The 24549-nt window shown below is 42.0% G+C and overlaps 1 protein-coding gene across 1 annotated transcript in view; it reads right to left on the bottom strand.

Annotated features, from left to right (window-relative positions):
- Nucleotides 1-24549, bottom strand: part of LOC104832625 (kalirin-like) — an 81094-nt gene that overhangs the window by 23160 nt on the left and 33385 nt on the right. Inside the window, exons 7-17 of the mRNA XM_010568893.1 lie at nucleotides 22525-22594; nucleotides 21855-21941; nucleotides 20978-21070; nucleotides 19848-19898; nucleotides 19428-19505; nucleotides 18335-18520; nucleotides 14764-14935; nucleotides 10111-10349; nucleotides 8964-9211; nucleotides 5643-5766; nucleotides 4213-4272 (exon numbers count right to left, since the gene is read on the bottom strand). Of these exons, the coding sequence (XP_010567195.1) occupies nucleotides 4213-4272; nucleotides 5643-5766; nucleotides 8964-9211; nucleotides 10111-10349; nucleotides 14764-14935; nucleotides 18335-18520; nucleotides 19428-19505; nucleotides 19848-19898; nucleotides 20978-21070; nucleotides 21855-21941; nucleotides 22525-22594 (1408 nt within the window). The remainder of the gene's footprint in view (nucleotides 1-4212; nucleotides 4273-5642; nucleotides 5767-8963; nucleotides 9212-10110; nucleotides 10350-14763; nucleotides 14936-18334; nucleotides 18521-19427; nucleotides 19506-19847; nucleotides 19899-20977; nucleotides 21071-21854; nucleotides 21942-22524; nucleotides 22595-24549) is intronic.

Genomic DNA, 24549 nt, shown 5'->3' with positions numbered 1-24549 from the left:
GGAGATGGACAATTTGAGGCAGGGGGTGAAGGCATTTGCCTAAAGCACTTGGGAACTCTTGGCCCGAGCTGAGCGTTGACTTGGAGCCAACGCTGTATCCACCAAACCATTACTTACTCAACCACTTGGACTGTGAGGGTGCTAACAAAATGTTTTTCCCTACAGGATGTTTCCTAGTGCTTATCTTGCCTTAAGTGTCTCTGAGTAGTTCTTAACATGCTAAAATGTCATAACTGAAAAAAATAGATTACGAAGCCCAACTTACGTACCTTGGCAATAGCCCAGCTCATTAATCTAATGATGGCACTTCCACTGGCTTGGGGTGGGCCTGGATTTCATCTCTCCTTTGCACAGCTAAGAAACTGGAACAAACATTAGACGCTCGTTGACAGTTGTGTGTTGTTCAGGATTACTTGTAATGCACTGCAGTCGGAGTCGCGCTGTGCAAAACAAGACATCTGGAGCTATGTCAGATCCCTACACGTGAGGTCCACCCCAAAGCCTGGAAGAGCTGCTCTGAATTTAGTGAGGTTTAGCTCAGTCAGGTCTTCTGACTGCTGGAAGGACATTCACTTAGACGAGAGGTAGCCCAATGGGATCTGCACAGTTGACTTATGACCCTTTCAGCAATATCGAAACCCCATGAGACATTACGACACAGAATTGTAGGACAATTAGTTGTGTCATTGTCCAGGACCCCAGACTTGGGTGTGGATGATATTTACTGATTCACAAGGGCATACACCTTCTTCCCAGAAGTGGAGTTGCCTGTCCCTGTGCAATTAGCTACAGACATGTGGAAAGGGAGTCTCTGATCTTTCTTAAATATAGGTTACTCCTATCCCTCACGTGGCTACACATGTTCCTTAAGTACCTGCTCCTTGTGCCTAACAAGTGAGTTTGCACCTTCTGTTTTGTGAAACAACAGCACAAAGCAGAAAACTAGGGAAAAAGACCCCAAATTTCATTTCCATCCCTATGCACTTTCATTACGTATTAATAAACAAAGAGAAAAGAAGCAGCCACCAAGAGATACTATTTCTATCAAAGTAACAATGAATGGAAAGTTCTCCAGGGCCAGCGTGACCCTGTGTGGGCAAAAACACAGTAATGACATTTCAGCTCTTTTAAACAGTCACCCAGAATTCCACTTTTCTGCTCTCCCTATGTATGTTCTCCAAATTTCTTTCTGTCTATCCTTCCCCTTGAAACAAAGGCAAAGTGCTTCAGAAATCTGGAATCTGCTGAAGAGAGATATGTGGTATTTTATAAATAGCAAGCAAAGCTAGATCTGAAAGATGACAATAGCTGTGGGACTTCATGGATACTACGACCAGCTTACCAACTTCTTGCGCACTGAGTAGGCTGGAGGTAAATTGCACCGACATTTCCAAGTAATTAGTATGTCTGCTTTGCATTTAGAGACTGCTCTCTATTCCAGCACTGGGTGCACGTTCTCATGCACGACGGGAGGAAGAAGGACGTCAGGGGTGACAGTCCTATAAGAGAAGCCAGGTGACTTGCCCTGTTATTACCTGGCTGTAATAATAGCTATAGACAACTCCACCTTAATGACACAGGTAGGGCCTCATGCACCTCTGAATGGTGATGGCCAGGACACAGCTCTCCTACCAGAACGCCCAGCGTCTATAAAATCCATCATGAGCTGAGCCAGGTGTGAGGACAAGGTCTTCCCCCTCCTCCGGCAGCCAGTCACACTGTCTCCAGCTCCCCTGGGAGCTTGCCAGCGGCTCTGCTGGGACGTACCATGCAGAGTAAGGAAAGGAAAACCAGGTGAGATGCTGATTTTCACTGCACACACAGGTTGGGATGGAGAGGTAGCACAGCTGTTGAACAATTATTGAAGCTTAGAACACAAAGCCTAAAAGACCGATGAAGCCCTGGACCAGGCTCTGGTGGTGGAAGTAGCTTGCCTTGCCTCTGTTTTAATGAGAAAAGACTTCAGCTCCCAAGGCCTTAATAAAGTTCATTTCTCATAACACGTTTGAAAAGGACCATCAAAAGCACTCATAATGAAGGGAAAGGGAGAACAACTGTGGCTTCCAGTAGTGCATACCCCAGACCTTTACAGACTAGACTTCCCCATGGCCTCTTCTAGGGCTTCATGAGCATTTTCTGAGCCTGCCCTTGCTCTGCTCCCTCTGGATGATTTTGTTTAGTTTTTTGGGGGTATCGGCAACCCCCCCCCCCCCAATATTTCTTAGCTGGACCAACGAGCTGACCACACTCACTCCAGGCTGCAGATGTACTAAAACCAGCACAAAGTGAGGGCCATGCTGCTCCTTGCAGGGCAGTCTGACCTTAGTAAGTCACCCCCACAACTGCACTCTGGTTTTCTCTTGCTCTGCCATTTTAAACATTTGCTCAGCCCCAAAGAGTTTTGCTGAGAAGCAGACTTGAGCTTTCCAAGCCATGAGGAACCTTGTGGCTCCTCAGGACTGCAGTGCACGGACACTGTCACCTCCAGTAAGTGACCTGGGAGATGCAGCATGGCATTTCTGAGAGTAAATCAAGTCACATACCAGGCACACAGTTACTCCCCCAACAGCAGATTCATACCATAGCTAAGACTTCACATCAGTGTCTTTTGGTTTAACCAAAAAGGCTCTTATCTCCTAAACTTCAGAGAGGCAGGCAAGAACTGTAGACTGTACCATGGTAAAAAACCCAAATCAAATAAAAAGACCCACGTAGAGTATGCTATAACTAACTAGAAATGCTGACAGCGTAAGGACTCAGATACCTTCCACTGACAATTTTGAAACATCTGGTTTTCCTCCTATTGAGCAAACTCAAAACACAGAAATCCTCTGAAAAAAGAATGGCAATTCTCACCCAGCTCTGTACCATACATCTGTATCTCAGCCACCTTTTACTCCACAGGGCAATTTTCAGTGATCTAAAGCTTACACAGACTTACGTGCAATAACTGGGCACTGCCTTGTAACAAATACGTATACTTCTAGTTGTTACCTGTGACTGGCAAAATGCTCTTTGAAAATGCAAACACACTCCTGAGAGTAATGCAGCTTTAGTGGTAAGAACTATTCAAACTCCAGGATGTCAGCTGGGTCAAAAACTTTCCTTTAGTACACGTTCCCTTCTCAAAGATGTGTTTCTGTGCACCAACACAATTAAAATAAAAGAGAGCCTTCAGGTTAATAGCTGAGGTGCTGCATCTCAATACACTTCTCCCACTATTTATTCCCTCCAGGAAGAAGATCAGCTTTCTTTTGCAGGATGTTTATAGTGCAGCCTGGCTAACAGCATCTTGGATATCTCCTAGGACACAGATATCCCTGTTCTCCAATGACCTGCCCCATCATCCCTACAAAATCACGTATGTCTCTCTGAACCTTGTCTTTGCCTGTTTCGGTAGGAAGGTCTTTCAGCCTTGGTACAATGTATACAAATGCTTGGTCACTATACACAGAAAAAATGGGTCCTGCAAGATATTAACTGAGGAGAACCAGATATATAACTCTTTATGATTTTAAGCTCTTTCGGGCTCTCTCAACAAGGCATGTCTCGGTCACTCCACTAGAACCGGTGGCTTCACACTGGAAAAAGAGTAGTGTAATGGATTGTAACTTAGGTCCCTCTATCTGCATCAGCCTTGTCTGTGATACGGGTACGTGCACGCAACCAGTTTTACCATTCTTCTTCAGTACCTTTACAGAAATGCAGTTTCCCACTCTGCTAGGAGAAAAAAGAAACTTTATCTTTTCTGATCCTCTAGATAATTTAAAGCACTAGTTGTGGCGCAACAACATTTGCTCCGGTGATTTATAACACAAGTTTGACTAGCAGCTCAGCATGTATTGCCAGGGCAAGGGGTGTTTTTAATATAGAAAGCTGCTACATTTATGGGCAGTTGACATGCATGCATTATTGTTTCATTGAATGAGGTCCCAGGTGGGAAACAGCAATTGAGGGTGGCTATGTGAGCCTCCAGCTCAGCAGGAGCTTGTTCCTCAGCTTCCTCCACTGCTCCCACCACAAAGGCAGCCCAAACTCCAGTTCAACGCTTGGCAAAACCAGAATTGGCACTTTGTGTGAGTCACACTTAATTGGCACATATGTCCACGAGTGATACAGACCCACCAGCTCCCCTTTCAGCAAAGGCTTTTCAAAACAGGCACATGTTCTTGGAAAAAAAAAATAAAAAATCACAAGGATGATTGTCTCTACCTCCATGCTAGTATTGGGGTCAAGGTCATCACACTCTGATTCCTCTGAGCTGTTTGTCTCCTTGTTTGGCAGCATGAAGAGGAAGAAAGAGAACAAGAAATTAGAAGAGAGATTGGTTAGACAGGGCAGAGCAGCACAGGAATTGTGAGCAGCATGGAAATGGGTAACACTACAGAAAATGCTCTTAAAAACCCAAACAAAACCCAAACCGACAAACAGAACAAGGGAAGCAAAGGCAAAGACATGCTTTTGCCAAAGAAGAAGCCGTGATTCTGCGAGTCGTTCAGGTCGTAAAACCAGAGAGGAAGCAACAGGAGGAAGAACTGTGGCCACCATGCTGGAGCAACCGCTTCCCTCGGGCCCAGACCCTCCCCGGCTGACTGCAGGGCTGCCGGCTGGCTGGGCAGTGGGTGCGAGGGACGGCCGGGTTGCAGTGGCAGGGTTCCTCCCTTTGCACATGCCATGGCTATTTCACTAGGCTCACAAGACGGAAAGCCTCCGCAAAGGAAAACACTTAATCATGGGCTCTCCTGGAGAGGGGTGGATCCAAAGGACATGCTAAGTGCTTTCCTGAATCAAGGCTGGGCTTTGGTTGTGTCAAAATCACAAGTGTTTTCTTGCCTCTGTTGGGAGGGAAAGCCCCAGATTAGTCCTGAGCAGGCCTCATGGTCGGTTTATAGGGATGGATCCTCTGAATTGGAGCACAGTGGTCAGGCACCCAGAGCAGAAGATGGAGCTTAACCCCACAGTTCTCAACCTTTTCCATACTGGGAGATCTCAGAGAGAGAGAGACAGACACAGACACACAGACACAGACACACACACACACACAAGACCCTCTCCTGGCAAGACAGAGTCAGCATCTCTGCCCTGTCTGATAAAATGGAAAGAAAAAGGTCATTGAGACCATCTCCCCAGACCAAAACTCTTAAGCATCTCAAGGTTGAGAACCCCTTATCTTAAGATGTGGTGAAATGCTGGCTTAAAGAAAACTCATCAACTTCAGCAAGGCCATTGGTTCACCCAGTGGCTTTCTCACCACTGCAGCTGCTCTGATGGAGCCGCAGATTGGGCTAGGTCAGAGGTCAGTAAATCACTATTGTCCCAATTTTAAGAACAGTTATTTAACCATATACATAGTTGTTTTTTTAATGAAGATTACTTACTTGTGTGTGGGATGCCACAAAAAAGAAAACAAAAAACAAAGGCTGCATTTTATCTTGCATGCAAAAATCCTGCTAAAATGGATACTACAAAAAAAAAAAAGAAAAAAAAAAAAGATAACTGAAGTGGAAAAAAAAAACCAACAAAAAAACAAAAAACCAACCCAAAATCACCGCCCCCTCCCTCTCACAGGAGAGGATGCTATAGGGGGTGAAAAGGATGGGAAGCAGGAGAGCAGCACACAGCTTTCAGATGGCCTTACTCACTTTAACAGAGACTTTGTTCCCCAGAATATCCTTGGATTTACGTGGCCCATTGGCTTCATTTTTGCCACTGCTCTCCTTTTCCGCCCGCTTTCTCATGCGCAGGGTATGCCATGAACATGACTTCCTGTTGTACCAAAAAACGCAGCAATCAAATGGCAAATCATAGCAGGAAGGAAGGATTTGGAAAGGGGAACCAGCATCCACATTTGCGATTACTGCAATTCCCTAGAAGGTGAAAGCCACTGGCAATATGCCTATCTCAATCTGAGCAATGAGAGTTGAAGTTAAAAACCAAACCAAACAGTTCTGCGAAGCAGATGTTGTGCCACACTTGCTGTTTAAATGCATGGAGCACGGAAAAAATGCCCATGATGGAAGCAGGCAACTAGAACTTGGTCATCTGGTTTCAGGGACTTCGTCTTGCATTGCCACAAATAGAAATTGATTTTATTTTTGCTACAGTTAAAAGGTCAATTCAGCCCTCAGTCTTGTTGGTTAAAAGCACTGAAACAAATGTAAATACAGGAGAACAGTCTTAAGAGATTACTCAGTAAAGCAAATTAAAAAAATTTAAGAAATTCAAGGTGTTGCTCCCTACATGTTGCTCAGAACATGAATAGCTCAACAAATAGGAGCTACATCATTAACTTTCCAAGAGATAAGTGATTTCCTAGAATGCTGTGCCTCTCAAGACCAAGAATTTCCCATTTGATTTTGCCAATCCGGTTAGAGAGGACATCAGTCAGTTCATGGTTTTTGGCCAGCACCACAGCAGGCAGGATTTCCAGTACATTTTTCACCCCTCATTACTGTTCCTATGACCTTACTCTTGGAAAAAAAAAATAGACCATGTCACCCTTTGTAAGAGCAATGCTGTGTTGACAACAGAAATTGCACATCAAAGCAGACATAAAAAATTAAGAAAAAACAAAAGAGTTCTTAATATGGATTTCATTTGGTTTAAATAGGGGACAGGTTAGGGGGGTATTTGGGAAGGGGTATGTTGTCCAAGCAGAAAGCTCTCAAAACAGCAGTGTGATGAGCTGGGATCCAGGTTCAAAGCATCTGCCCACCTTTAAGTCATGCAAATTTGATTTGCATGTTTAAGCCCAATGGTTGGCACATGTCATGTCTACAGTACCTTGATACATTTTACAAAGCAAGTTGCATGTAATCCAACGATCACCTGCGATGCCAATAAAACGCAGTATGTTAGCAAGGTAGGACTCCAAGGATGCCCCACACAGCCGACGCTCCCCCATGAACACTGCGTCTGATTCCTAAGTGGTTTTTGGCTATACTTCAGCACCTGATGGGAGTTGTACAATAGCTCAAATTTTAAAAAAGTAATCTAACAGCCTCCCAACAGCTGGCTGCCACTGACAAAAGATTGAAGTGGGTCATATCGACTGTTTTGCAATGAGGATTAGTGTCTCCACTGCAAACAGCTGGCACGGCCAGTCATGTTCGAGCACAAGGAGCACCAAAGCACCCTGCACATCTCAGCCAGACAGTGAATGCTGTCTGATACTTGGGCGTTTCTGGAGGAGGTCCAAATTAGATGTGCAGAGCAGAAGTTATCCACCACTTCAGGACTGTTACATTTTCCTTTAAGATATGGTAAGAGTCAAGGACGTGGCTGATGGACTCCCTGACCTATCAGTGAATAATACATGGTGCCAACACTACTGGATAGACCACATATTTTGTGTACAGTATTTGTCAACAGAAGAAACAGTTTTATTACTTATACTAATTAGTCAATACGATCTGGCAGACTAGACAGGGCTAAAGGTAACACCAGCTCCAGGTCATTTTTTACCCATAGGACTTCTATTATTCAAGCCTCTTTTTGGTTTCAGAGTTGTTTTAGCTGTTTGAGTCTGAAAACATGATTTAAGATTTTAAATCTCACTGCAGTGAGAAAGAGAGAGGGGTGACGCATGTGTCTTTCCATTTTGTTATGCCTTCCTGAGCACAACTCATCCGACTACATAATTGGACTCTGAATTTGACTGTACAGCTGCCACAAAATCGGAATCTTCACCAGGAGCCTGGTGCCGTGGATGAATCTAAGGGCACGTGGTTGCATACTGTGGTTAGAGAGGAACGCGGGAATGGCTGTGGCAGATGTGCAAGAGACGTGCAATTCATAGTAGCATTCCTTACTGACTGACAGGTAAAGTCGTCATTTCTCCTAACAAACTGCAGCAAAGATCAAATTATTGTTTTTAGTGAATCTGTCACAAAATCTTTCCTCGTGTTCAATTCTGTGCCTTGAGGTACTCATGTAAGGTAACACAATTTGTAGCATACATCAGGCATTACCATCTAGTCATTTTAGATGTTAAAAGAAATCAACAGGTATTACTGAAAAGAGGGTTGTACCTTCTGTATTTAATACCAAAAAAACACTTTCTTGCATTAGTCATTTCAGACTGACAAATTTCTAAAAATCAGAAAAGAAAAATATATATCCACACATTTGTTAAATAAGCAACAAAATGTTATAAACAAAAAAAACCAAACCAAAACAAAACCAAAAAAAGGGTCAAACTAGTTCTTTTACCTCATTAAAACATGCTCATGGTGAAAATTTATTTTACATATTTAAAATAGTACATTTAAAATTAGTTACATTACAGGTACAATGATGAACATTGCGACTATCCATTATATTGCACAACCTGACTTCATCAATATGAGTTTGTTTCTTTTTCCTTTTTTTCTTAAATAGTGCAAAATACTTTATACAGGAATGTACTTGGATGGGGGTCTTGCAAACCAAAAAATATATTACAAAAGTTACTGCGAACAGAAAAAAAAACCAAACCAAACCAAAATAAAAAAAAGATACAAGCTGTACAAGGAAATTGCCATAGACAACAAAATCTCTCCTCCTTGAGAAGCAAACCTCAGTCCAACACGGGGCCTGGATTTTTTGTGGGTTTTTTTTTTTTTTTTGCTAGATGCTGTTATAACCAATATATAGATTAGTAACTTAATACAACATAAATATAAGTCCAGTCCAAGCAGGTCCATGTTGGTGTAAAATGGTGTAACGTAAAACATATCTTTAACCATCTATGGTTTTATTTCTCTCCAAAGGATAAACAAAACCCCACAAAGTGAAAATAAGCAAAACCCAAGCTATCCACCATGGCTGCCCGACGCTGCGGATTGACCACTCAGCTTGTTCCAATGGCACTGTAGATAAAAATCAGCAGGAATTCCCTACCATTTGGGTTTGTTTATTTATTTATTTATTTTTTCCTCAAAAAATCCACACAGTGCTCCCAGCGAAGCCAACATGGCACTTACTTGATGCTTCCGTCGCTATTATCTGTAGTGGATTTAGTGAGGGGAGCCAAGATATTGCCGGGGATCCATCCTTCAGCGGCTGGAGAGTGGTCATTTGCAGGCTGGTACACCAGGAACATGTTCTGCTGGTTGATAGCAAGGATCTGAACCACCTCTCCTTGATTCACACAGATCTCATCCTCCTTCAGTGCATAGTAATCTTTAATCACGACCATGGAAGAGGTCCCATTGCACCCTCCCAAATCAGTCTGTGAAAACGGACACAACAGAAACCGGTGAGCAGGCGGTGCTGAGGAACCTGCCTTTTCCAGCAGCAATCCCACTAGTTCATTTCCAGCCTAACTGTACCAGGGAAAAAGATACAGAACACTTAAAGTTCACATTGGTAGAAAGGGATTTTAAGGTTCTGAAAGGCAGCAGTAATCTGATACAAACCAGCCTCCTATTTCATATTAGATTTCACAGCTGCTAGCGACGGTGCCCCAGCCACGTTCTCATTTGTGTGGTTTTACAGATGAACGATCTGCTCTGAGCCAAATGGGGGAAAGACCAATGAAGGCTCAATGTTAGAAGCCAAATGAACACTCACACATCTCATGATCTTAAATATAGGTCATATTGGAAAGTGGCTTTGGTCAACCACAGCCAGCAGCAGGGTCCAAACACTGCTGGTTACTGACTCTGGTGGTTTGTGTGCAGGGCACATGCACCCAAATTATATCCTTCAACTGGCACCCTGCGAGCTGTTATGTGGGAAAAGGTCTAAACTCTTCTATGCTGTCAGAGTAGACCTCTTCAGGAATGGGTGGTTAATGGATATTAGAGAAGCCTGAATATTGCTGCTGCCAGTACTGCAAATGGATATTCAGTTCACCAGGTCTGCAAACACAGAGTCCTGAAAAACTCTGGGATCAGTGCTCCAGCCTCCAGGGTCAGGCTCTGCCTCCATTTCCCAGCTGAAGTGCCACCCATCTGGATGCCTGAGCTTTCACAGTCTCTGTTTAATCCCAAATCACATTTTACACCATTGCTTCAGTATGTTGATCCCTGTTGACCTGGTTAGCTGATAATTAAAGCTAACTTCACAGATTGTCTATGGTATAAGAAATGGGCTATGAGATCATGCTTTATCAGATGAGCTCAGTACCTTGCTTTGTTCATACTTGTCTCCGGGCTGTGAGTGTTCATACCCTGTGCTGCCGTTGGAGGTAGATATCTTCAGGGGTGGGAGAGATGGGTTACGGCTTGTAGCCTTCAAAGGCTTCTCAGACCCTACTGGAACAGAAGAATAGGGTCTGCTGTTGGGCTGAGGGACCCTACCGGTCTGGGGCCTCAGCACTGCTGAGCTACTTTCTTTGCGTTGGTACTCTATAGGAGACTGTAGCGCTGCAAAAGAGGACGAGAATTAGCTATATGCTTTCAATGGTGTTGCAAAGGGATGCAGAGAGTGTGTGGGGTGATTCAATCGGAGCGTACACATAAGTTGCACACCAAACGGGAACAGAAGATGCCACCCATGGAAGCACGCAGCATGTTCATGGCTAGACAGGACGCAAGCATGTTACACTGCGCTGCACGTGAACTGAACACAACACTCCATGCTACTGTGAAGAACAGCTGCTCTAACCAAAACAGTGGGCTAAAATATTTGCCATTTATAGCATACATGATTGCATTCATTTGTTTGAAATTGCACAAATTAATTGCATCCTGTAGCCAAAATAAATGAAAGCCTGAATAAGAGATGCAGAGTTCATTTACAGTGAATTTTGCTATCATCAAAAAACACAGGTCAAGACCCATAAGTCTCATTTGCATATTCCCAAGAGAGTGTGACTACTAAATACTCTTCAGACGTGATGCACTGCAACTCGGCTCTCTCTGTGCTTTCTGTAGTAACTACTTTGGTTCCAGGAAACTGCTGGAAATGACCAGCAAGTGAGGAAGTATAGATGGCATAAAGACATTAATCCCAGCAGTCCAGACCTCTCCAGAAAACACCCACAAGCAACATTAAACAGCTTCATAAGCCTCAAAAAAAGTCTGCTTGTGAGAGTGTACATTTCATAGTCATGGAGAGAGCTCACACTGGGAAAAGGAAGGATAAAAATGCCAGATGGTAAAGAAATAAAGAATTTGTTATGTTTGGAGGAAAAGGGATCAGGGCTGGGACTCACAGTGAATGGGAAAGAAACAGATTTGCTAGGCTCAGACTACCATCCCCAGACCTATGGGTTTGGTTTTTTGCATGTCATGTGGCTTTAATGGATGATTTACAGTCAGTTAATACTGTATACATGCACCAGACTAAACGTACTGGAATGCAGAGAGACTAGTCTAGCAAGAGGCAGACAGAGGACATAATGTCATAGCATCAGCCCAACCAGGGAACCACAACAGAAGGAATGTCTTTCCCAACAAGAGGAAAGGAAAGAAAAACAGAAAGGCTCAGCACCACAGAGCATAATCTCTAGCATTCCTCTTCCAGAGAAAGGCAAGACTACTCCAACAAGAAATCACTTAATACTATAGAAAAAGAGACTTAAAAAAAAAAAAAAAAGTTAAGGAGGATGCCAGATCACCATTTTCTTCAAAAGGACACAAACATAGACCTGTAGCAATCTGGAAGATTATTTGGCTCCAAAACCTACGCAGTGACCCTTGTCACAACAGTGCTTCATATTTATGCCACAGTGACTACCAGTTTCACTCGCTTACCTCAACTGCAGTGGAAAATGCTTTGGTCCAGCTGCAGATCAGCCATAGAGGACAAAGAAGGTTGGGGAGAACTTTGACAATGATTTTGACAGTGATGGTGACCTTTTTCTAGTATATACAGTAGATTAAGCTGCAAGGTCTTTAGCAGTAAGATCTGAATGAATACTTATCAATCTGTCTCAAAACAATCTATCCTACTCAGTGCTTTTAAAGGGTATTTAGTTGAGTGTCCACTTGTGACTACTAATTCCACCATTAACTATCACAGTGATGCCTGGCTTCCAGCCTCCTGTTCAACATCTGTTAGTATTCTTATGAGCTACTGGCAAAAATCAGTGTCCATGTACTTGCGTGCTCTCTCTTTCTCTCTCAAAAATGTCACAAAACACGATTAAAAAAAGGTATAGATCAATGGCATTTTGCTTATGAAAAATATCCATCAATGACATATTTTCTATGCAGCTTGCTTGCTAAAGCAAAATGAAAGAACGGTCACTATAGCCAATCATCTCGTGCACAGTCTGTTTCTCAAGCTTAGCAGCTTTTGCTTTTCCAAGGAAAAATATAAAAAGCTTGAATATTACAGTGTAATTGCAACAAGTTTTACATTTCTGAACTGTGAATGCAAATACTATGCTCTGTACATAGCCCCATACTCTTCAGGGCTTCCCTGCTGAAGACAGAAAATCAGAGACAGCTTGGGCAAGAACTCCCAGGGAATATTTTGTTATTAAGTTTACGCAGCATTGGCTCAGTGTGGATTTAATATTATTTTAAAGACAGAAAACATCCACTTTAATGAAATGCAAAGCTAAAGAACATATTTAAAGATTAGTCAGCCTCAATAAGATTACATCCTAAAAGCCACTTAAATTGTTCTGGACTGGACAGGCTCTACTGGATACAATACCATTTTCTTGGATCTTATTTATAGGTTTAAAGTAAATCCTTAAGCCTGTGTTTTAATATAAATCTATTTTTACCTCTAGCTTCAGAGATACTGACGATTATGTTCCTAACCCATCAAATTCCTTGCTGGCCTCACAGAAGATAGGCTAAATAGGGGCTGTGAAGATGCTTCAGTAGAAAAAGGGGCTCAGAGGGCAGCAAGTGTTTAGAGGATAAGAGTGAACACATCAAAAATAAAACAATGAGTAAGAAAGATGTGGAAGGGACAGAAAACCCCTGCAGTAGTCTCTGTGGAGTTCTCACTGTGGAGTTCTCACAAGGTTAAAAAAAAAATTTCTGCAGCCAACCTTTGGTAGAACTTACTTATATTCCAATAATCCCTCATTCAAAGCCAACTGCACAGACAGAAAACTGGCAAGTTTTGGTACCAACTGGTCAAACTGGAGAACTTAGACTACTCACCTCACCAATGTATTTAAGGAATCATTTTACTGTGGTTGTATGAGGCCCTTTCTATTCCAAGTCATGAAAACTCAATATCAAGTTTTGGAATCACAGGTGAAACACTGTTTCCTTTCTCAGCTCAGCCATAGTTTCTGAAATGTCACTAACAGCTTTTGCATGTAACCCTTTCCCAGTTAACTTCTGAAAAGTAAAATTAAGCTAAATCAAAATTTTAAAAACCTCCACGTTGAAGAAAAGGGAACCTTTGTTTTGATGTGAACTGAAAGAGCCTCTTCAGATTTTGCAGCAAAAAAATCCACAAAACCAAATGCCAAAACCCGAAAATCAAAAAAGCTAACAGACTGTGCCAAGCCAAAACATTTTGATTCAAGCAAATAAGTTTCATTATTGAGCATATATTAAGTCTTTAAATATAGAACTCTTTTCTAATATAAGCCCCATAAAAAAAAGCTGTTTTGAAATGAATAGTGCAAAACAATTTTGGAAGCATCCAAAGAAATGATTCCCACTTTGTTGCTTCCAAACAAACAAGAGAGATACTATTTTTAGATTTTGCCTCTAGTCCTGGTTCCTTTGCTTCCCCTCATCCAGTCATGAGCAAGAACAAGCCAAAATTGTTAACTGATTTTGATTCCTCTATATTTTCAAAATACACACTTCTGTTGATCGTGTGTGTGTTTGTCTGTTTTTTTTAGAAACACAGCTTTAATTTGAAATATTATTTCGAACCACCCCAAATCTGTTCCTAAAGCAAAACTGACATTTTGGAAAGGCCCCTGTTCATGCACACCTCCCATGGTTCCTAGGAGAAACAAGCCCAGATGTTTCCTTGCCCTCTCTTTTGGTTTTGGTTGAAAGCAGCTGCTGCCCCGCAGAGTTTGGACCTGTAAGAGGGTGGATGGCGAGGCAGCCTTTGTCCCACCTCATGTCCTCAGCTTGTAGCACACGGTGATGTTGAATAGGAGGTTCTTGTGGATAAGCCTCGCTCTGAGTAAGTGGGAGATACTGTGTAGATACAACGGCAATGTGGCTTTGACACGGTCTTGGGAAGGGATTAGATTTAAAGTCTCCCTGTCAAATGGAAAGCACCAGGCGATACAGCCCTGCAAACCCCAGCATTTTTAAAGGATCTTGCACAGAAGTACCACCAAAGGCACATCAGTGATGGAGGGACTTGAGACCTGAACATGAACCTAACTGATATACGCACGGCAACTGTGCAGGGACCCACCACCTGGTTAAGCAGGAAGGCAGTAGGCTGCCAAAACCAGTCCATGAGATGCTGCTAATGGAGCCAGGCCAGCATGACCTGCAGTCTTTAACGCAAGATGGGGCTCCAGTGGCTTCTCAGGATGGGTTCCAGGGCCACAGAGCAGTTCAGATCAGGCTTGCCTGGTTCTTCTCCCATTCCTCACCTTCCCACCAGGCAGACCTGGCAGGCAGGACAGAGACCTCTGTAAAGTGGCACTGAGGTGGTCTCTTTTCAAAGACCAGCTGTAAATTATAAGGACTCTTTCCCATGTAGTCTGTGGATACCACTTGACCCAGTGCTTAATGACAGGCAGACTGGGCTCTAGTTTTGTCCTCAGGATTTTCCTTATGAAAAGAAGTTGCTGAATGTTTTTTCATAAAGGGAACAAAGACAGAAATATTCTAAAACCCATTTAGTGTCACAGTTTGGGAAACAGAGTGAAGACCATGTACATACCATTTAGGAAGTCTCTTTGCGTGTCCAGGACCTGGTTGATGTCCTGTACCCAAGCTTGTTGAATTTCTGGATTAGCTGCCTGTAAAATTACTCTCTCTGATGTTTCCCGGCTCATTAGAGCAAACTTGCAGGGATCATTGTCCACGTTTTCTTCAATGATAAGGTAGTTCATCTGAAACAAGCCAAGGTAAGCATGTGTTACATGGAGCATGAGTTAACATTACTCAAGATCCAGAATAAAATCTTTGTGAAAAGTTCCTGGAAATTATTGAATCCAATAACAGACTGTCAGATCACAATCAGAAGAATTTGCCTCATCTAGATTTAGGCAGACAAATCTTAAGCTTAAATATGATGCTTAATAAAGCTCTGACAGATGCACCAGACATCTGCCTGCCTAGTCTTGAATTACAACTTCTATTTTAAGGTAACATAGACCTGACTGATGTGCTAAAAATTTATTGTAACCCGTAAATAGAGTTAAAATGTTCCTATTAAGATGTTAATGAAGTCTATCATTCCTCCAATTTAAGTAAGTGTTTATATTTCTTATCCTCCATGGGAAAGAAAGTCTCAGTCATCAGAGTATTTTAGAAATGGAATGGACTGTGCACAGGGATATACCAAAAAAAAAGAGCATTCTCCCCTGATGCTCCAACAGATCTTCTTATTTCTAGCAGATTACAGTCATCTGTGTGCAATCACTTCACTTGACTGTAGTAACAGATACTCTTTCTGGAAATCGCATGGATGGCAATTTCGGCTGCTGTCCTGACCTTCTGAGGCTTCTGTGTAAGTGTACCCATAACTTTAACTTTTCCTGAGCTACTTATAGCTACGATAGTAAACAAGAATAGGTTGGCATAGCCTTTCAAAAAAAGAGAGAGAGAGAGAGTCTTCATGTCAAAAGTAGACAGCTCTGAAGACTAAGGCAATAATGCCTCTCTAGAAGATGTCTATCTCCAATTGCTCTGAATAACTGTCAAGGTATGGAGAGATCCATTCCACATCTAAATACCGTCCAGCATTCAAACTGCAAGAAGGAAGGAGCCTCTTCCTTCTCTTCTGGGGGTCCCTGTGAAGTTAGAGGGACATGCAGGAACTCCTCTGACATGGGGACAAGGAAAGGGACAGATAGTGAGCCTGGACAGTGCTCCTCCTCTTGTTCTGAGCTCTTGCTCCTCTGGCTGATAGCCAAAGCAAGCAAGTCAATCCTGGTATGACTGCAGGAAAAAGACTTGTAGGTCAGAGTCCCTAACCTCCTATTTGTGTCTCAGGGAGATGCATTTGCCAAGGCTATCCACTTAGGTATTTTGAGAGTCTGAAAGGTATCCAGCTGAGAAGTATCCAAGAAGGGATGTGCAATTTCTGAACGCTAACTACCTCACTGCCTAAGAAAGGTTCTTTGCTAATGTAGGACATCGTGCTGAAGCTTCTATGACAGTTTGAGTGTGACAGATCTTGGAGAAAACTATTTGGGAGCCTCATCTCCCTGACAGACCACAACGGCTGCATTTGAAGTCATATGCACTTCTTACTCTTAACAGAGAGACCTCAGTGCTCAGCAGTGGCTGTGACACAAAGAAATGGGATCTCCGATGCTGGCTAGGTCCTTCTGCTGTGTAGGAGGATGTGACCATCAGGGAAACAGCCAACATCTCTCAGGGAGTGTCTTCCAGAGAACCGGACAACCATGACTGCACATGGTATCAAAGCTAGCCAAAGAGAGCTAGTCAGTCCTGGCAACTGCTGTAAAGATGGGTTCAACCTGCCCAGCAGGATCTTATCAGCACTCGAACCAAGGTCAAAGAAGCTTGGTCCTAGCTGACAGCGTAAAGCCTCCTCAAACTCTGGCTCATGAACTCAGACCAGATGCAATTTCTGGATGCCCACTTTTAGGGCAGGGTTATGAAAGACAGGTGATGAGGCAGCCAGTTTATGTGCTACTTTTGGACAAAGTGCCTCTCACCAGGGAATAACCCAGCTCAGGTTGAGGCTCCACTGCAAGGTGAGGATGCCTGTAGCACAGAGAGGTGGGGAATGGTCCTGCTATAGGGAATGGTCCTGCTCCACTGTGGGCCACAGCTCATCTCTGTGGGAAAGCATGAGAGAAATGCAAAAGCAGCCAGAAGCTGAAGCAGGGGCTGGGAGGGAGGGTGTGAGAGCTGCTGGCACACAGACTCCATGCTGTGGTGGGAGAGATACACATGGAGCCACGGGGGATCCCACACTTGCTGTAGGCACTCAACAGGAGAATGAGCTGTTTGCCAAATGGAAGAAAAGAGAGACTGGAAAATTATCACACAAAAATTTTAAACTCAGGCAGTGGGAACAGCATTACTTTCATAGGCTGTTTAACTAGAAAAGCAACTCATACCCTTGAGGCAAGCTAATTTTATTGACATTAGGAGAGATTTATTTTTCTCTCTTTATCTACAATATACAATTCAGGAATTGTTTCCTGCAGATAAAAGCCTCATTGTTATACATACAATAAGCTGAAGTAAAAATGATTCATGTTATTTCCATCCCCAACTTTAATAATAATTTAAATCAGCAATAAGATAAAATCAAAGCTGAATATCTAAATCAAGATGATTGTTTATTTGTACACTTCAGCTTTTTCCTTTATAGCTTATTATTTGGTTGAAAACTATGAAATACACTGACTTGCAAATGGATATAGGCTTTTCAGTAAATGCTGCAGTTTCTGTCAGCCAAGAAGATGCCCTCATTTCAGTAAATATGCTAGTTATCATAGATTTGTTAGTTATACATGGTTAATATGCATTATTTCACCTGATATTGTTCTCTGCTGTTTCATATTAATGTACCATTCAAAATTTAGAGCAAACACAATGCATTCTCCCACATCTTTTTTTAAGCTGTATCTTTGAAAAGGAAATCAATCCCAGACTGGTTTCTCAGCTTTGAATGATCACGACATTCAAAGGAACCGGTGACTTTGCTCTTTCTGCAGGCACAGCAAAGGCTGTTCTAGCAGGAAAGGGGTAGCACTCATTCACCTTCACTTACCATTTCAAAGGTTAAGTTTGCATTTTTTAAACAAGCATGAAAGCCCTTAAACAAACAAATAAATAAGTATTTTCCCTGGTTACTTTCAGCTTTTACTTTTAGTCCCAGCCCCATAATCTGGAAAGATTATTTAAAACCAAAATTAATTTCTTAAAACTTTCTTTATAGTTTAACTGGTTTTATAATTCCTCATAGCTGCATTTTTAGAACTGTGTGTGTTTCTCTTTGTTTTTGAAATAGTTCTGTCTTCTACTGCAGGCTTTTTAGTGATATTTGTTAACTTGGAACTGTGAATGACAGAGGACCTGCCCCCACGTTGTTCCTTGTAAAAATTACCCAGTAAATTTAGATGCCCAGTAGTTTATTTAGAGACGGTCTTAAACGGCTTCTGATCCACTGACAGGTAAATGCAAATGTTTTCTGCAAATTGTTGTCCACATATGACAGAATGGTTCAGTCTCACAGTATAGAAAATTGGTAAGATTTCCTTACGTGACCATCAAACACAATATGCCTCTCCCTCTGTATTTCTTACCTTTATGCTTTTCTTGAACATGTAGCCTGGCGTTAAAGATCCTTTTCTAAGGAGTTCGCTGAAGATAACTATTTGCTCGAAGAGAAATACCCTACGCTCCTTTGGTCGAGACTGAACTCCAGAATCCTGCTCTGTCACGTAGAAGGTGTCCTGCTGCAGCAGCTTGCCTTGAGCTGTCAGCTTGCCCTGAGAAGCAGACAAGGCACCAACATTACAAACCCCGACCCACCGTGATCCCACGAGACGATCTTCTATGTTTCGTGCAGTCCAAGTTTTCCAAGAAGCACTGAATTCATGTGAGACATATCCCCTCTAAGTTATCAGAGCAGCAATCTTGTAAATCAAGAGCTCAGTTTAAGGAAAATAACATCGGTTTCCTTTGTCCTCATTGCCACTGATTGTGCTTATAAAACTACAAGCAAGAGGACTCAAGTAAAGTCCTTTGTACTTAATTTCAACCACCGTTCCAATTATGTAGTTTGTTATTGTAGTGCCTTGGATTCCCTCTAGTCATGAGCTCTCCAACACCCCCTAAGCCAGTAGGCAGTGACACAATACCTCTGAAGGTGCAAAAAACCAGGACCTACCTGTTTGCAGGAATGCTACAATGCATAAGATGGTAAGACAACCTTGACTTCATTTTGGAGATAAGACATCTCTCCAGGACTGCCAAAGTCTACATTGGCTTAGTTACAAACCACAAGCTGTAACCTGTGGGGTTATAACTCACAAATCCCCTCCTGGATGTTGCCAAACTCAGAGGGAGCTGTTAACATGTTAATGCTAGGTAACCTTACTAACAGGCAAAGCAGTCTGGTTCACCACTTATTTTATAAGAAGTGTAATTCAAACTTGCAGAAGCTTTTACAGACCTTACATTTTGAAGAAACAATAGATAGATTGTCACAAGTTTAGAGTGAGAAGTATGTCACCCCCCACCTTCGAAACCTCACCAAAGCATGCAGATCAGCATTGGAGAAGAACAAGCACTAGATGAACAGCCTGGAGTAGGGCAGATTGTACAGACAATCACAGAAAGATAAAATACTTTTCCGCGCCTGGTTGTTACTATAAGCAGAAAGCCAGTGCATACCTCAAAGCCTTGGAGGCGACCCAGGTTCATCATATCATTGCAACGTTTCGGTACAAGGCACATTAATTCAACTGCTTTCTGTTAAGGAAAAAGGATGTTGTATTATTACAAGAGAATCAGAGGGTTCCTAAAAGCAAAGTGTCAAATAATGAACTTCAATAGCGCGATCACTGCTAGCAGTTATTCATGGTGAGGCCCTCATGCACTGAAGATGTATGGTAAGGTCTAAAAGAGGATGGTGCACCTACAATGCAGGACTGTGCCTTCATCTTTTACTTCTGAATTAAGCTAAGAGAAATACCACATTTAGAATACCAGCAGGATCTTCAACTACTGTCAAAGGAATACTGGGGTTTTCCTTCCTCTGTATAAAGTGCCATTAGTTAACATAGCACTATTGTCCAGGACATGAAAACGTACCTCTATATCAGAGCATTCCAGACCAGCTTTTTCACTATACCTCAGGAAGTCCTGGAGAAAGCAGAAAAGTTTGCATTAAGGCATTTCAGAAAGAGAAGACAAAAGATGCCAGTTTGAAAAAGAAAAAGCATAAGCATATTAAGCATGTGATCTTCTGAGAAGGAACTTGCTAATATTTAATAAATTCATCCTCAGAGGTTGCTGAATGTTATAACCACTTTATAGATACGGAAAAGGGGTGTGGATGGTTGCTGAAAACATCATAGGAAAAAGACAAAGCTGGGATTAGCTCTTGGGAATGCTTACTTGGTCCCTGTCTTAAGCCACAAGACCACACACACTTGAAGATTTTTCTTTTCCTTTTGGCATTTCAGGGAACACGCTGCTGTCTCTTTGCTAGCGTGCAATTACCAAACTGTGATGGCAGCCTGCTTGAGACTAGTTCAAAAAAGAGAAGAAACCAGCTCAGAGCCCCGGTACTGCTGGAGATTACAGGGTAGGGTTCAGACATGCCTAATTTTAGATATTAGCTTCAGACCCCTAGGGATGAATTTTCAGAAATGCTGAGTAATTGGCATTGTGGATAAGTCAGCAGAAACCAGAGTGGTCAGACTTCTTGGGAAAAAAATTGCGGTGAGCTCCCCAAATTTTAAGACTTCAGAATATTCTGGAAATAAGTTTCTTATGCTAATTTGAAGAGAGATATTCAGAAATGGAGGCTATAGCATTTACTAGAAGCATGCCGTTCAGCACCAAAGACAGGCTTTATTAACACACTTGTGCATCTTTATTGCAGTTTTAAAAAATTGAATGAAAGTTTGCTCTGAAACTTCAGAGGAAGAAAATTCCTATTTGAAGTTTAGTCTTCTATAAAAAAATTCCAATATTAAATAAAAAAATAAATCTTTTGATTATCAACAATTGCAAACTAATCCCACAGATGTGGCCCTCCTGCTCTCTGGATATTTTCCAGGGGACTCTGTCATTGTATGCCCAAGTATAAGCAGACTCCTCTTCCCTCTTAATTTCATGAAGTTATTCCTCAGTTAAAACTAAGGCTGAGTTAAAATAACAGCATCTAATGCAAGATGCAGACTACAGTTTAGTCCAAACCGCATCCTTCCACTCACCTTGAGAAGAAGCTGATATTTAGTTATTCTTTGAATGGGTTTGATCAAAAAGTCACTGATGGTTAGCCGTTGGCTTATTTCCTGTTGAACCTCCTAAAAATCGAGGATTAAAAACAATTGCAAACAATCACAGAGTAAGACAGAGAACATGATAAAATGTCTCGGCAGAGGCTTATTTCCACAGAAAGTTGGTCTGTTCTTAATCTTTTGTTTGCAAGAGGGAATTTGAGAGGATTTAAAAATCTGGCGTATCCTATTTAGGCAAGGACTGGGTAAAAGTCATGACCGAGCTGGAAGGCATTGGAAAGCACAGGATCCCTTCCCCCTTTGAGCTGACCAAGCAGGACTGCAAGGTCTGGAGACGGCTCTTTCCACTGCAGCGGGGATTAGCTCACAAACAAGTCCTGCAGTGCATGCCTCATGCCCTTGGGTGAAATGAAACATCTTTCCCTTGTTAAACAAGCTTCTTTCACACTAATATCTAAATGTGTCTAGACCCCTTGAAACAGACAATGTTATTGGGAATTTATGAGAGGCACCACCCAGCTCCAACGACTTTTACCTCCTCCCCTGTTTGTAGACTACAGATTTAAAAGTCTTATTTTATTTTGGACAGAAATCAATGCAGTTGCAGCACTTTGAGGGCCACAGACAGTTAGTACTGGATTAAATCTTTATTAGAAATTAACAACATGAGAATTTGAAATAAATGAAGTAGCTTTTTTTCCTTGTAGCAGAGACTAAGGCATCATGTGCACTATAAGAATCTTCTAGAATTTGTTTTAGACAAATGCCACAGGTCACAGAATAGTCTACTTGACTAGGACTCACAGTTGTATGTAGCAGTAACGAGTAATGTACAATGAGCCATGCTTACCTCAAAGTATGCCTCATACTCAGCTACTATATATTCAGATCGTGGCTTGTTTTGGCAATATACCACATACATGTGTAATCGCCGCTCCTGTGAAAGCAAGATGCACAGCAGTCTGGTGAGATAGTGGCCACCATTCTGTCTCGCTATTAAAAGTTGGCAGAAAGTTGCTATGATGTTCTGCTTGGTCTTCCTTATTTTTAGGTTAATCAAAGGCTTAGTAGTTTGCTGAAGTAGGGAAGTAAATTGATAACTGGGTCTGTTCTCCACTTCTGCACCTTAGGCAAAGGGAGGTTTCCATAGGGGTAGCCAGTTAGAGATGTCATCCCCAAACTGGTGGGTCTGAAATTTGCTCTAGTGTTCTGCTGTAGCTAATATCACACGAACATGTCAATCACAGCAGTTGGCAACTACCTGCCATAATTATATGTTGGCAGATGTCCTTGGCCACACCAGTTTTGCCCCCAAATAAGAAGTCTGAAGAAGGCAATGATTAATGCTTTAGTTCAATCCAGCTGCTCACTGAAGATGCACAACTATAAGGCTACTTTACATTTAAATTAAGTTTAGACATGTAAAAGTATCAAGTTGACACAAGTAGGTGTTTTCAGAAAGGAGTCATCACACCCTAAATAACGATTATACTAGAGATAGGTAACAAAATAAAACTTACATGCTTAATAAAAAGCTGTGCTAAACGGTCAGGTTCTTGAAGACATTTTTCCAGTTCAGCCAGGAAAAAGCTGAAAGAAAGGATATCAACATTTCAGAACACTTCTTTAAGTCATCTCAGCAGCAAACTAGTAATCCTTCAGATATATCGGTGCAATTTTAGCTATAGTATTCAATAATAAATGGAAAGGTAAGCTTGGCTTCAGCCCTTAATGGTGGCATTTCTAAAACATTAGATGAGAGCTGTGAAATATGGAGGTCTTGTCTTGCAAACTATCTTCTCTTCTTTACTATTACAGTGGTTTCAATTTTTAAAAAGTGCCAATTACTATCTAATTGCAAGAGTTGCTTTCCTTCACTGAGAACTCCCAAAGTAAAACTTTTCCATATACCAAAACGCTTGTGAAAACTCAACTGAAGCTTTACCAGGAGTTCTCAGTTGCATGAGCAGATTTGGAGTACTGGTCAACGTGAAAGAGATGCAGAAGTTTCCACTTGAATAAACAAATCAACACGTTTTTGTTGGTGGTTTTAGTATGTTCTAGGTGTAGCTGTTTTTCAGTATATTACTGTTAGTAATATACCGTAACTCATAATAGTAATAGTAATTCATAAACACTGTCTCTATTTTGACCTGCAGCTTTGGGGAGGTCATTTGTTCTAGCTTGAATGCTCTTACCAAGAATATACTAGGATGTCTAAAAATGAGGTAAAAGCAGCTAAACTAAACTTTACTAATACAGGTAGTTTTTTCTAACCGGTAGGCAAATCCTGACAGTCTCCCTTTCCGTGATCTTCCTCTTTTTCACTGCAGGATTTCTGTCTCAAATGCCTCCACGGATTTGCTATAGTAGTCAGATTTGGTGAGAGGACATGCTTGCAATGGTCTGGTCCCAAGAAATCCCAGAACCTCAAAAAAAGATGCACATTGGATAGCTGTTCCAACTAAACAGACCGATTGCTACCATCAGATACAGCTGCTTCCATAACTTAATCCTCTATAAATGTTAAATTTATCTGCATTTAAATAGACTTCTTGACCCAGATATGCAGAACTAAAAATAGGGAATACCTCCCTGTGTGTTACAGAAAACTATCATCACACTTAAACAATGAATGGCACTGGTAAAAACACGCCATTGCTGGTATCAATTTAATATATGGTGAAGCTTTTTCTGACATTTTTTGTTTTGTGCACACAACGGGATCTATCAGAACATAACAACAGGCCCAGGCCATGAGATAAGCATCCTGTAGGACACGTAATGGGAAGGGCACCTTGTTTCCTGCATAAGGGAAATGTCCAGAGCTGAAGGAAGATCCAGCCCGGTGTCCATTGCTCAAGACTGCACACACATGCTCAAATTCTAGTTAGCCAGAGCTGTAGAGTATTTCTGAGTGGCAGAGTTGAAATGATGATCATATTGTCCATAAGCAAGACATTGCTGTTCACAAAGTTACAGCAGAAACAGCCCAGGGTTTAAAATAAGCCTCATGTTTCCAGCAGCGTTTCAAAAGCGACTTGTATGAGGGCAGAGTAAGATTTTCATGGAACAGAGTTCCTAACTCAGAGTCAAAAGCAGCAACAGGCCAAAGCCTGTCAGAGCTTTTACGTGAGAAGTATCTTGAAAGTATTTGCATTTTATCACCCTACTAGCCAAATACTACTGGTATGGTCAGCCTTCTTGATCCTGACAGCTGCATGTGAAGATGTTCATGTTGCTAAGAACCACAAGACACAGGAAGGAAACCATGACATTCCAGCATTGCTACTGCTCATCATTGGAATGGATTGAGTCTACAGCTGTGACCCAAGAAACACAATTATGGCAGCCTCAGTAGCTTTCCTGGGGATCCAGCAAGTACCCCACAAGCAGCACCTCTCTGGGAGCCACTCTGGGACTGCGTATGAGCAGTAGCTCAGGAGCTGTGGATGGACCACAATGGTATCTCCAACAGAGCCTCTTGTTGTGACTCCTCAGCAAGGAATGGCGGAGCCGTTGGCAGCACAGCACTGACACAGAGC

This window comes from Haliaeetus leucocephalus, unplaced genomic scaffold (assembly GCF_000737465.1).
Source record: "Haliaeetus leucocephalus isolate CR32 unplaced genomic scaffold, Haliaeetus_leucocephalus-4.0 Scaffold1, whole genome shotgun sequence".
NCBI classification, from domain to species: Eukaryota; Metazoa; Chordata; class Aves; order Accipitriformes; family Accipitridae; genus Haliaeetus; species Haliaeetus leucocephalus.
The sequence above is the reverse complement of the archived record's forward strand: the minus strand, read 5'-3'. Positions and strand labels throughout refer to the sequence as shown.